Here is a 13,533-nt window from a genome sequence, read left to right as displayed (position 1 = left end):
ACGACCCTTCGATGTGCTAATTATCCGAATATCCCGAAAAAGTCGAGATCCTTCTCTTCATCAGCTAAATATTCTTTACTTCGCGTTCCTTCGCTTAACGTACGGAAGTTATTTACTTATTAATAAATAATAACTAATAAGTTGATAATAATGTAGAGAAAAACGCGTGCAAGGAGAAGGGGAAAAAATACATATGGCATCATTGTTTAAAATACTGATGTGATTATCATCTGCCTGCTTTATTATGATTTTTGAGGGTATAACGAAAGTATTTACTAGCAAAATGTTTAATGAAGATATACTATGTATAATTGACTTAGACGTTTTTTATCCGTTACAGTAGATTTGAGAACGTCATACTCCATAAAATTGTAATTCATTATGAACCTTATTCTCAGAATAATAGCTAATGAAACAACAAAGTAGAGTATTTCGAAATATATTTGAAGTTCTAAGTTTAAAAAAAAAGGCTTTCATTAAATATAATCTACATCCTAAAAAATATACCATCATACATTTATATTAAATATACAAAATTAAACAATTGTAATCATATAACTAATAACAATAAATTATATATACAGAATATTGAAATAATAGATTGATCCAAATAATATTTTCTTGTTCTGACATCGGAATCCAGTTAAATATGTCATAACTTTAGGTTGCAAAACATAAGCGAGACGTGGAGTTTAATCAAAAAGATAATCACCCCTCTTCTTCATGTGGAAGTTGCTATATACAATTGTGCACAGGATAGATATATCTCTACCGATGAGATCTAACTAATTATTAATAATAAAGTAAATGTCAAAATCATAAAATTAGACAATAAATATACTAATAAAAAAATGTTAGAAATAAATCCATTTTAAAGATTTAGAGCAAAAGCTAATTATGTAGTAATGTCCGGCGGTATTACTCCTTATTAAGAGCATCAAAAAAGATATTTTCCCCGTTATTTATGCTTATATAACGACATACTATTATCCTGAAGGATATACACAATTGCTAATTATAATGCTACACCCAATGTAACTATCCCCGTTGTTGTGACCATTTAAGCAGTTGTTTTTGCCTTTTATGAGTTTTCTGAACACCATTTCTTGGAGACTATCAACCATAGCTAAGCCTTAAGTAATAAAAAAGTAATATTTATTGACTATGTAATATTGGAAAACCCAAAGTCTTTAAGCGAACAAACTAGTCTCAGACAAACTAGTTGCGAACCATCCAAACCTACTACCCTCGTTGTTGTGACCATTTAAGCAGTTGTTTTTGCCATTTAATGCGTTGTGTATCATAATTCTTGGTATGCTTAGATAAAATAGAATCATATTTTAGGGTTAGATTTAAAAAAATGAATACTTACTGTTAGATAGTACAAAATTCAGAGTTCCATTTCGAAATTAGTAAATATTTTATACTTTCTACTGATAACTTGATCGTCATTTGGTGTGGATGACTCAAACCATTTATACCATTTATATAAATGACATCAGTACCAACATCCTCCATTAATTTAATGATGGTTCCTCGGGAAGGGATAGGTTTACCCGTGTATTTATCAATACATTTTTTTAACGTATATGATTAGCAATGGATAAGGTTACATTACATGCAATAAGCATCTTTGTGAGGTCAGAGTTAAAGTCAAACTTGATGTATTCATAATTAACTGGATTTTTGGATGAATATTCATGCTCTTGATATGAGATGAGGATAATGAGTGGCGTGGAATTCTAGACAGGGGACTAAAGGCACATTTATATCGACAAAAATTATCACCCTTACTTATTATTCAAAGGTTGCAATAATTTAATTTCACCTTTCTTCTATCGTTGTTATAGAAAGAAAAAGTATGACGTGCGGGCAAACTTATACAGGATACCACTATCGGTTATGCAACGGGATGTTTGGCTGTGGCGCGACAAACCACCGAAAGGATTGGGCAGGTAGTCAAAGGTCGAGTTGTTGGAGTGCAAGGAAAACTGTAAAGCTCCGTACAGTTGGAACAATCTGAAATTATAATAGAACTATGGTTTTTGTCTCTTCAAAAACCTTCTTTCTTGTACAAATAGAAGAAATTAGGTTGCATTACGTAGTTAGCTTAAGGACTTGAACTCTCGAAGTTGTTTATCTAGAACTGTCAATTCATACTTCAAATGTATCAAGCCAAGTTATAAGAACTATAACAAGAGTGTGTATGCTCTATTAAAGAATGTTTATGCGTTTTTTAGTATGATAAAGGATATTTGAATATGTAAATACATTTGTAATAAATAATAATGGTCTCTAGTGATATTTCACGGCGTTACCTCAGTAACACAAGAATACCCTTAGTATTTTGTTGTGAGCTGTCAATTCCCTCTTCTCCCTTCATACGTCATCACTATTTCATAATTTATTCGTTTTCATAAATACACAAAATAATAAGTTATTCTCACCGACCTATATTATATAGGCAGGTTATTCTAAAATATGCTCTGTTTCCAAAAGAACAGGAATATAATTTCTTGTTGATCCCTCATCGTTTATTTAATATAAATATGCCATTTCTATGAAGAAATTTAGGCTATTTCTTCATAGAAATAATATAATAATTAATTAATAACAATCCTAACTACTCTTTTAATGAAATATTACTAAGCAATATTATAATACAGTATCGAATAAAGTTCTATGTAGATTTTAATTGTCTCTTCTTTCCTTCCTTCTCCCCCCCCCCCTCTTATTATTCATCTTATGTTCTTAATATTATTGTGATTATTTAAGATGTATGTAAAGTACAGTGTTATCATTTATCAGTATAAAATGCCTGTATGGATTATGATTTTCAGAGTAGTGTTGATTAATGTATCTAATAGGAATATACATGTGTTCCTATCAGAATAATCCTTACATTATTCCTCCACGTCTTTTCCTCGTTTCTCTCGGTCGTCCTAGATTCCTGGTACTAAATAGATTGTATCTCTCAACTTCGTCATAGACACAACATTAATGATATGTAATTTATTTTAAAATTGGTAAAAAAATAATATGACAATTGACAGTGATAGTCTGTGAGTATATCAGATATAAATAGTGATTATATGCTTGAATTATTTGGACAACTACTAGATGATTTCGGGCCTTTTTTCTGTTTCTTTTGGGAGGAAAGGCTGCGTCATAGAATAAAGATAACGACGTGATTTATCAAAGAATATGAATATTACAACTCCATATATTCATTCATTTCAATTTAGAATGTGAATTTGGCTCCAACTTCAACACTTACCATTGCCATTATATTTAGTAAAATATTGTTTAAGTAATTTCGAGCAATCACTATTATGGTAATGATAAGTTATAAACTATATTTTTACTTTTTAAATGTATGTATTAACTTTTATTAGTAATATTTATAAAATATATTATTAATGTTATATATCAATGATTTGGTTATTATTAGTAAGTAAGAGACCTAATGACGTCACCTGAAATAATAAGAGAGAGATTCACATTATAAATCTGCTGCGCTTCCCCAGCCATTTTTTTGTGGCCTAACCTTTTCTAGTAGTAACATTGATGTGATGGCACCATTGTTTATAATCGAAAGAAAGATTATAAACATGAAAATAAGGAGGATGAGAAAGAAAAAAAATAAAGGATAAATTTGAAAAAAGTGGAATAGAATAATTAATTAATAAAATGTATGTATGATCGTATCTGTGAATCATAGGACAAGGAGTGAGTGTGTTAAAGACTAGATTAATCAGCCTCTACTAAAGATGCTGAATGTCCTTCCGTCGACTTCTGGCCCGAAGGGAGTCGCTTCTGGAGCTCCGGGTCCCTCAGGCGGAGGAAACGAATTTATGGACATCCGACAGAACAGTTTAGGTGATTATGTTCCAGATTTGGGGTTTGGTATGGACAGTGATCGCTCTTTTCGTTACAATGATATGTATTATCCCAATAATGGTGGAGTAGGTCTGGACTCGACTCATTCTGTGCCCAATCCTAGTGCTGCAACAAATGGAGGCGGTGTTGAGGACTACTCTGAATTCTTTAAAGGGTCCAGCTATAGCTGCTTCAATTCAGAGGACTACGGAAATCTGGGCGACTATGTTGCATCTACTAGCGGGAGTAGTTTAGCAGGTAACCCCCTCTCCCTTCCCCCAACTCTTCCGCCACCTCTACCCCTCCCACCATTGCCTCTTGTAACTCACTCCTTCCCCACTACACCTCAAGGGGGTTACCAACCCAGTCCATCAGTCCTTTACCACATTGACGACATGATGAAAGGGATTTCTATCTCAATGTCATTTACAGATGTTACTCTAGTGGCGCAATCACAACTCATCCATGCTCACAAATCCATTCTCGCCTCACACTCAACCTTCCTGAGACAAATTCTCATTAATAACGGCTTGGATATAGCAGAATCAGAGGACTCTCTCATCATCCTCCCTAATGTCAAATACATCCATGTACAAATGATGGTTAGCTTTTTGTATACTGGGCAAGTAACAATTGCTGAACGGGATAATGTGTTACCTCTACGTGAGCTATGTACCTCCTTAGGGGTATCGAGTCTCATTGGACGCCTTGATGAGCTCACACTCTCATTAAATCAAGCGTATGAAAATAGTAGTATCATATTGGACTCTACTCCGGATTTAGGTCCACTAGACCCAGTCACGGGAGATTTACCTCATTTATCCAATACGGAAATCGACTCTGTCTATTTCAATGGAGGCGATCCCTCTGTTTCATCTATAGAACAACCACCTCCACTTCCTCAATCCCAAGAAGCGGAGGAAGAGAAAGAACAGTCATCTTCATTTAATGTTTCTTGTCCCCAGTCAACGTTAAGAACTTCCGATGTTGACCAATTGACTGAGATGCAGCCTGCACCTGGGGGCGTAAGTGCTGGGACTACATCAAATAGTCCGAATAACTTAATATCTTCTAATTCGGATTTGAGCTATCCAATTGAAGTCATAGAAGGTCGTGTAAAGAAAAAAGCATTTAGTTGCACCCGTTGTCAATCCAAATTTTATACTCAAGAGAGTTTGCATGTCCATGAGAGCCTTCATGAGGAGAGGAAGCCTTTTTCCTGTAATGTTTGTGGCAAGTCTATTGCTAGCAAAGGTAATTTAGCAGTACATTTGAGAATCCACTCAGGGGAAAAACCCTTCACTTGCGATAAATGTAATAAATCCTTCATGGATGGAAGATCACTAAAGAGACATATGTATACACATGAAAATCGAAAAACTCATGAGTGTGATGTATGTTCCAAAGTATTTGGAGACCGATCCACGTATAGGAGACATTATAAAGAAAAACATATGGAAGGAAGTAAAAAGTATACTTGTCACTTATGTCAAAAATTATTTCATAGGAAGGAAACACTGAATGCCCATTTTGTTAAAGTGCATTCTCTTTCTCCTGATGATATCTTTGACCGGGACAAGGCAAGAGAAATCGAGAACTCAAAGAAGTGGAAGACTTATAATTGCTCGGAGTGTAATATGATGTTCTCAAAGCAGTCAACTATGGAGATTCATTTGAGAACGCACACCGGTAAGTACATTTACTCAAAGGAAGGACAATAAAATATATAAGTTTTTTAATTAAAGGGGATAAGCCATACGTTTGTGAAGTATGTGGTAAAAAGTTCACTCGGAGTAACAATTTTAAACTTCACATACGAGTCCACACTGGAGAAAAACCTTATCAATGTTCTCAATGTGACAAGCGCTTCTCAGATGTATCTGCTCACAAACGTCATCTACGTACCCATACGGGCGAAAAACCATACCAATGTAGTAAATGTAAAAAGGGCTTTATTCAAATAGGGGCCAAAAATGTTCATGAAAAAGGATGTACTTTAGTAAGGAAGGAAACTCCCTCGTATTTAGCACCAGTGACCTCAAAAAGTAAGGAAATATTATGTAATCAGCAGCACACAGTTCCTGGAACACTTTACGTTCCTCAAGAGCAACAACAAAGTTATAATTCCTTGATGGATGATAATTCTCTCACGAACATTGATAGTCATTCGCATCTCCATTCTATCAATACCGAATGACGGAATAGCTTGTACAAAAGCTCATTTTTTTAATTTTGCACTGTTTTTCCTCAATAGTTTATATATGTACTTATAAATAAATGTGGCCGTCAACACAAAAACAAGCTTGAGTGATTTTTATCAAAATTTAGCGTGGATTACATTTGTATTTATGGACGAATTATCCTCAACTTATGTCAGCAAATAATTCTTATCAACCCTTACCACAAATTGCACTTGAAGCAAGCAAAATTGATATATTTTAGTTTAATGGGCTGTATCGGGGCCAATATCACATCAAGGTCCAAACTATAGCTAAAATTCTTGGATATCTTAATCCATCTCTTAAATTTGAATACGAAGCTTATAATTGACTCAAATATGTCAATAACATATTAGGCTATTTGTATACATGAAGTAAAATATAAGTTTTGATTTTTGTTTGATACTGTTTTTTTGTTGACGCACCATAAATTTACTACTGTGATATCTAAGATCTCATCGAGGATGAAATACTTCTTGTTAGGAATATTTTAATATCGTTTGATGTATCAATATGCTATTTTGAGCTTGCATAAATAATATTGTTCTACATAATATAGTGTTCCTTTCAGTTACTCTAATAATTAAATGCTCTGAGAATGAATTGTGAATCAACATTTTGCTTTTACTTGATAGAACTACGTTATTAAGTGTACTAATGAGTCTGATTAGTAGTTACTAGTTATTTATTTTTAATTCTTGTTTAGTTTTTTAAATATATATTATTTACACGTATAGAGATGAATATATTTTGATGATGTATTTTTGTAGTCAAATAAATAATAATATCAGCATTCTTCAGTACGATAATTAATTTAAATATAGAGACTAAACTTTCCAATTATAACTAAAGGCAAGTTTAGTAGTCTAAACATTCTATCTGGGTTTTTCTTATGTTTTAAGAATGATTTTAATATAGCTACAAGGTTCTCTTAACCTCTTTCAGTTGATTTGGCGATCAAGTGTCTTGAGTTGTAGTATGATTCAACTTCGTTCAATGAGGGAATTACACTCAAGCGGTGTATATAATTATTTCATACCCATCGATCTTAGTGATCACTGAAATGTGTGTTAAGAAAAGTATTTATATTCTACCGGTCATGATGATCGAGGTATAAAGTATAAATATATCACGAGTGTATTTCCGTAGATCAGTGACCGGCTGTTATTTGCAGCGATGCACCATGCAATTCAATATACTTAAACAATCTTTTCCATTTCATAGTTTTAATTTGTACATGGATTGAAGAAAAGTAAGTGTTATTAGGATCGTAGGGAGGTCTGGACCTCATTTTATTTTTTAAATTGGAAATATACCTAACTGAAATAAACGTTTATCTAACGTGCCATTTAAATTGTGAAAACATCGGCAGGAACGGATGAATCTTACAGCCTTTGAGTAATAATAGGTAACCCAGGGGTTCTCAACATTTTATACTCCCTTTTTTGGCCTGTTCAAAAATTGGATTTCCTCTCCACTTGTACGTTAAATTTAAATGTCTTAAGACAAGAGTAAATACAAATTATAATCATACATGTAAGCGTGTATTATTATACAGTTTATTATTGGTTTTTATTTTTGGAATAGTCATAGTTTGGTGGGAATTTTAAACTATCCAAACAAATCCAATAATTTTTAATTTTCAAAATTATTGCAAATCGAGTTCAATATTTCATAAATATCTTATTTTTATAAAAATAATTGAGATAATTTTTTTGTGGTACAAACTCAATGATTTCACTGCTATTTTTTAAAAGTCAACTTTATTATATTTAACAACATTTCAAATAAACATGTTATAACGAGTTCACAGCTATATAGACCCTCCTTTAATGTCTAAACTTATAAATCAAAAAGTGACTGGCGTCCCAAAAACCAACTATACGAATACGGATGTTTTCTAATTCGTATATCAAAAAAGTTGTGGGCACAAAAATAAATAGGTGAAATTTCTAGTTTTGTTTTTTCCAGGTGCAAAAAAAAGGATTTAGAATGAAATAGTGGATTCGTAGATAAAAAAAAGTTCTAAAACTTTTTCTGGAGATTGGTTTGCATATTAATTTGACACATAAAAATTGATGTTTAGCAGAAATATTTGTGATTTTCTGAATAATTTATTCATTTTTTCCCCTTTTTATCAACAAATGTCAATTTCAATTTTTATGAAGAAATACCACAAAATGATGGATTTTGGACATAAAATTATAAATCTAAACCTTTTTGCAAAAATGAACCAATTATCGATGATTATTTTTTCGACAAGATTATTCTCTGTAACTATTTTGGTTTTGCAAGTGTTTGTAACTCATTTTTTTTAATTATACATAATACATTTCATATAATTTACAGGTGCTATATTATAATCAGAGAGGTTCAAAAAGCTATTATAAAAGAAGGCCCGGATTTTTGTAGTTGTTACCTGATTCAAGGAGAATGCTCTCTGCCTTAATATATGTTTTTACTTACCAAAGCTGTCATCATTATTCTTTTATTCCTTTTTCTCCTTCTACACCATCACAAAGTCAATGGAGTACAAAAATAAATTAGTGTTGTTAAGGAATAACATGTGGGAAAGGATATCTTGCGTTAGACGAGACTGCTGGTAGATCAAGACATTAGTTATTTTTCCGTGGATTCGGAGCATGAGGAATTGTAGTAGGAACCAGAAAACCCTGAGCACGAGGACTTGGGATCAGAAAGACCCGGAGCATGAGGACTCACATTTGAGCTGAACACTGAAAAGGTGGACTCAAATACAGCTCAGAGTATTGGATGTTTACTTTTCTTTAATTATATTTAAAATGTGTAATTAATAATTATTTATGGAATATGAAGAGGATCTAGATGAAGATGCAAAATAATTAATGGGAATTATGAATATAGGTAGATACGATATGATATTAAAAATATATATCTTAATATTTTGTTTCTTATATTTATATTACTATGTAGGTCTTATTGATGATACCCGCGACAAAAATGTGTTGCTGCATCATTCATCAGTACACATTTAAGTTATGCCTATAGTTGATAATATTGTAGAGAAAAACGCGTGCAAGGAGGAGGGGGAAAAAAGACATATGGTATCATTGTTTAAAATACTGATGTGATTATCATCTGCCTGCTTTATTATGATTTTTGAGGGTATAACGAATGTATTTATTAGCAAAATATTTAATGAAGATATACTACGTATAATTGACTTCGACGTTTTTTATCCGTTACAGTAGATTTGAAAACGTCACACTCCATGAAATTGTAATTCATTATGAACCTTATTCTCAGAATAATAGCTAATGAAACGACAAAGTAGAGTATTTGAAATATATTTGAAGCTCAAAGTTTAAAAAAGAAGGCTTTAATTAAATATAATCTACATACTAAAAAATAAAACATTAAACATTTAAGTTAAATATACAAAATTAAACAATTAAAATCATATAACTACTAATAATAATAAATTATAAATACAGAATATTGAAATAATAGATTGATAATTTTTTCTTGTTTTAACATCGGAATTCAGTTAAATATGTCATAACTTTAGGTTGCAAAACACAAGCGAGACGTGGAGTTTAATCAAAAGATAATCACCCCTCTTCTTCATGTGGAAGTTGCTATATACAATTGTGCACAGGATAGATATATCTCTACCGATGAGATCTAACTAATTATTAATAATAAAGTAAATGTCAAAATCATAAAATTAGACAATAAATATACTAATAAAAAAATGTTATAAATAAATTCATCGTAAAGATTTAGAGTAAAAGCTAATTATGTAGTAATGTCCGGCGATATTACTCCCTATTAAGAGCATCATAAAAGATTTTTCCCCGTTATTTAGGTATGCTTATATAAAAACATACTATTATCATGATGGATATACACAATTGTTAATTATACTGCAACACCCAATGTAACTACCCTCGTTGTTGTGACCATTTAAACAGTTGTTTTTGCCTTTTATGAGTTTTCTGAACACCATTTCTTGGAGCCCATCAACCATAGCTAAGCCTTTAGTGATAAAAAAGTAATATTTATTGACTATATAATATTGGAAAACCTAATTATCATACCCAAGTCTTAAAGCGAAGTAAGTAGTCTCAGACAAACTAGTTGCGAACCATCCAAAGCTACTACCCCCGTTGTTGTGACCATTTAAGCAGTTGTTTTTGCCCTTTACTGAGTTGTGTATCATAATTCTTGATATGTTTAGATAAAATAAAATCATATTTTATGGTTAGATTTAAAAAAAATTGAATACTTACTGTGAGATAGTACAAAATTCAGAGTTCCATTTCGATATTCGTAAATACTTTTTACTGATAACCTGATCATCATTTGGTGTGGATTACTCAAAACATTTTTATATGTATTTCTATAAATGACATCAGTACCAACATCCTCCTTTAATTTAATGATGGTTTCTCGGGAAGGGATAGGTTTACCCTTGTATTTCTCCATAAATTTTTTGAACGTAGATGATTAGCAATGGATAAGGTTATATTACATGCAATAAGCATAGTTGTGAGATCAAAGTTAAAGTCTGACGTGATGTATTCATCGTCAAATTGATTTTATAGATGAATATCCATACTCTTGTTATGATATGAGGAGAATGAGTGGCGTGTAATTCTAGACAGGGGACTAAAGGCACATTTATATCGACAAATCAGACAAACCATCTGTTTCTCATCCGGTAAGTATTTTCCAAATTCCTGGGCCTCCATTTTCATAAATCCAGATAGAAGGCGACGTCATTTTGGGGATTTTATTCAGTTCTCTATCGACTATCACCATCTCATATTATATTAATTTTGAATAATAAAGGCGGGAATGATAACGTTCATGATTGATAGAAGAAGATGTATATTATTTAATCAATGATGCCATAAGTAATTCTTCTTTTCTCCTCGCACGCTTTTCTATTCTTACCAAAATTATCACCCTTACTTATGCCTACAAATTCCCCTATAACCATAAATTACTGAACATCTGGACCGACACAAGCCACGCAACCTCGTTACGGGACCCTTTAAAATAAATAATTATTCTATTAAATATCAATTGTAGAAGAGAATAATTAATTCTTGTTTAAAAGTGATGAATCATGAACGCAGAGATAGTACATCCGATCGTATATTAAAACCCTCATTTGTGTTCAAAGTAATCAATCATGGAACTGTGGATCGTTTGGTTAAAGATTTTGTCGGACATTTTTATTTTTTGTAGGTAAAACTTGAAAGAGTCCTCCAAAGGCAATTATCAAGTATGATTCAATTCTGTCGATGAAATATCGAATTTTTTATACAAGATTTCCTTTCATTTCTTTCAGATCTAACTTTTAATTGCAGATTGTCATTATTAGTGAGTATGAAGGAAGGACCACATCGAAGGTAGACCTTTTTTATAGAATATCCATAGCAATGGCGCGAGATTGTCAGTTCCTTCATATTCAATTATGTAAATCCGTTGTCTTTTTTAGCTGGTTCATTGATTTGTTATATAAAAAAGGATTTTTTCCCTTAGCAGTTCTAATTGTTATTTTATTCCTATGTAGTGGGCATCCTTTCCTAAATAGATTCAATTATATTCAAAACCTGATTGAACGTTTGTGTGTGCTAATAAAAGACGAAAACTAACCCTGAGGATTTGTTGCTGAGCTATAAAATTTAAGTCCTTGTTAGACTCAATTGTATAAGTGGGATTGACATCAGCGTAATTTTAGCAAATGTCCTTGTGTATATCCTTTTCTCCTTCCTCTCTTGTCACAACTGATTGCAGCCGATATAATTAAACGTTCTGAGCATTATTCTTTATCTCCTCCAAAACATTCTTCAAAATTGTCAGGGTTGAGGTTGATTTTCGTTTTTTTTTAACATGCCCATTCTACACAGGATTTTCATCATTGATCATATTTATCTTGTATTGGAGAAGAATGTCTCTTGATGGACCTGTTTTTATCTATAGATGACTTCACATTAATTCATTCATGTCTCATCACTTGTAATGGATTTTCCTTTTCTAATTGATTAGAAGTGTTGAAAATAGTGTTTCTGATTTGATTTTTAAGATGAGTATATGTTTGTGGTTCATTTTTGAAGAATTTATTATAAAAGATGCCTTATCCTCCCTTGTATATATATATATAGAGAGAGAGGAGATATGCTTGAATATGTACCTTTAACCTCATAAATTTTAAACTTATATTATGGAAAAAGTAAGTCGTGATATAAAAGTTTTAGGGGAATTTCTAATAAGTGGTAACGTAATAAAAAACATTTACCCCCTGTACAGACGCCGAATACTAAAGTGTGTAAGTGTAACACCCCCAGTACTATGCAGTAATATATTTGAGTAATAACATTACTTTTCTAGTTACTAATAGTGTAACGATATTACTTTGCTAAATAATTTATACATAGAACGATATTACTTTTTTGGGGCCTCCGAAGTGATTATAAGGCTGTTTTTGACCAAAGTAAAATCTCATTTCTATTCTTTATGTTGCTTTCTTCTCCTCTGTCTCGTTCTACATTCCTCTCACGGTCTGTTTTCTTCTACCTAAAGCTCTAAATCAAGTAGCGAAAAGAGGAAAAAATAATCAACTGGTGAAAAATGTCCTGGTGAGAATTTTTTTTTGTCCACCAAAGGCAGTATTTTGTTATTATTTCTAGCCATTTTTTTTTCACTGACGATTCTTCAATATTCAAGACTCCATCTTTAAATCCGTCATACAATAATTTGTTGGGGTCTCTCGGGAGGAGGAGAAATTGATGGAAATTCATGAGTTTAAATCAGAAGTTGGGACAGCTCAATACTGGGTTGCAAAGGGAATGCACTACATGTGAAAGATATTGATGGAACCTTCAAGAGGAGCCTACAGAAGAGGCCGTTATTGATTTTGAAATTTATGAAGTGTTTAGAACTAACCTCAGAAAAAGGATATATATTCCATATTAAATAAAATAAATAAAGTATATAAATTATGATAGAATTTGTTTTCAACTTATTTGTTGTAAAGATATACAATAGGTATGTAAAACTAATTAGACTCCAAAGATAATATTAAATAATTGAAACAACCTTGAAGATTTGTCGAGGAATTATAATTGTAAGTCCTTGTTGGACTCATAGTAGACTTGAGGAATAATTCTTGTCAGTCTCTTTGTTTATTTCCTTCTCTCCCTCCTCCCTCGTCACAGCTGATTGTAGCTGATCTAATGAAACGCCATGACAGCTTAATGGTCCCTTTTTTAAAACGTTTGAGATGAAGACTAGCCTTTTTTATTTTAAAATAGCGTTTTTCAATAACAACTTTTATATCAATTGACTTTTTTTTGGGAAATTAATGTTTTTTTATTTTTTATAATAAACTTTTTTTAAGGAAATGTCAAGCCTTCTTTGGGCTCTTTTACATAGATGTTGTCAA

The 13,533-nt window shown here is 32.0% G+C and overlaps 1 protein-coding gene and 1 long non-coding RNA gene across 5 annotated transcripts; one reads left to right on the top strand and one right to left on the bottom strand.

Annotated features, from left to right (window-relative positions):
- Window positions 1–423: 423 nt before the first annotated feature.
- Window positions 424–2,641, bottom strand: LOC139905374 (uncharacterized). 2 transcript variants are annotated; one of them, XR_011780049.1, is made up of 3 exons: window positions 2,102–2,612; window positions 1,373–2,019; window positions 424–1,317 (listed from the first exon to the last, which is right to left on the bottom strand). It is a non-coding gene; the product is annotated as an uncharacterized lncRNA (long non-coding RNA). The 2 variants fall into 2 exon arrangements; XR_011780048.1 differs by having other exon boundaries at window positions 1,373–2,641.
- Window positions 2,642–2,782: 141 nt separating this feature from the next.
- LOC121117750 (uncharacterized) lies at window positions 2,783–6,891 on the top strand. Of its 3 annotated transcripts, none has more exons than XR_005864238.2 (3): window positions 2,783–5,568; window positions 5,625–6,142; window positions 6,551–6,891. XR_005864238.2 is itself a non-coding variant. In XM_071888383.1 (3 exons), the coding sequence occupies exons 2-3, from the start codon at window positions 3,771–3,773 to the stop codon at window positions 6,074–6,076; spliced, it is 2,250 nt and encodes a 749-aa protein (XP_071744484.1). In that variant the 5' UTR covers window positions 2,805–3,062; window positions 3,121–3,770; the 3' UTR covers window positions 6,077–6,891. The 3 variants fall into 3 exon arrangements, 2 of the variants coding, with proteins under 2 accessions (XP_040568169.1, XP_071744484.1); XM_071888383.1 differs by having other exon boundaries at window positions 2,805–3,062; window positions 3,121–5,568; window positions 5,625–6,891; XM_040712235.2 differs by having other exon boundaries at window positions 5,625–6,891.
- The last annotated feature ends 6,642 nt before the right edge of the window (window positions 6,892–13,533 follow it).

Source organism: Lepeophtheirus salmonis, chromosome 5, assembly GCF_016086655.4.
Source record: "Lepeophtheirus salmonis chromosome 5, UVic_Lsal_1.4, whole genome shotgun sequence".
NCBI classification, from domain to species: Eukaryota; Metazoa; Arthropoda; class Copepoda; order Siphonostomatoida; family Caligidae; genus Lepeophtheirus; species Lepeophtheirus salmonis.
This window is presented reverse-complemented; position numbering and strand designations above follow the sequence as displayed.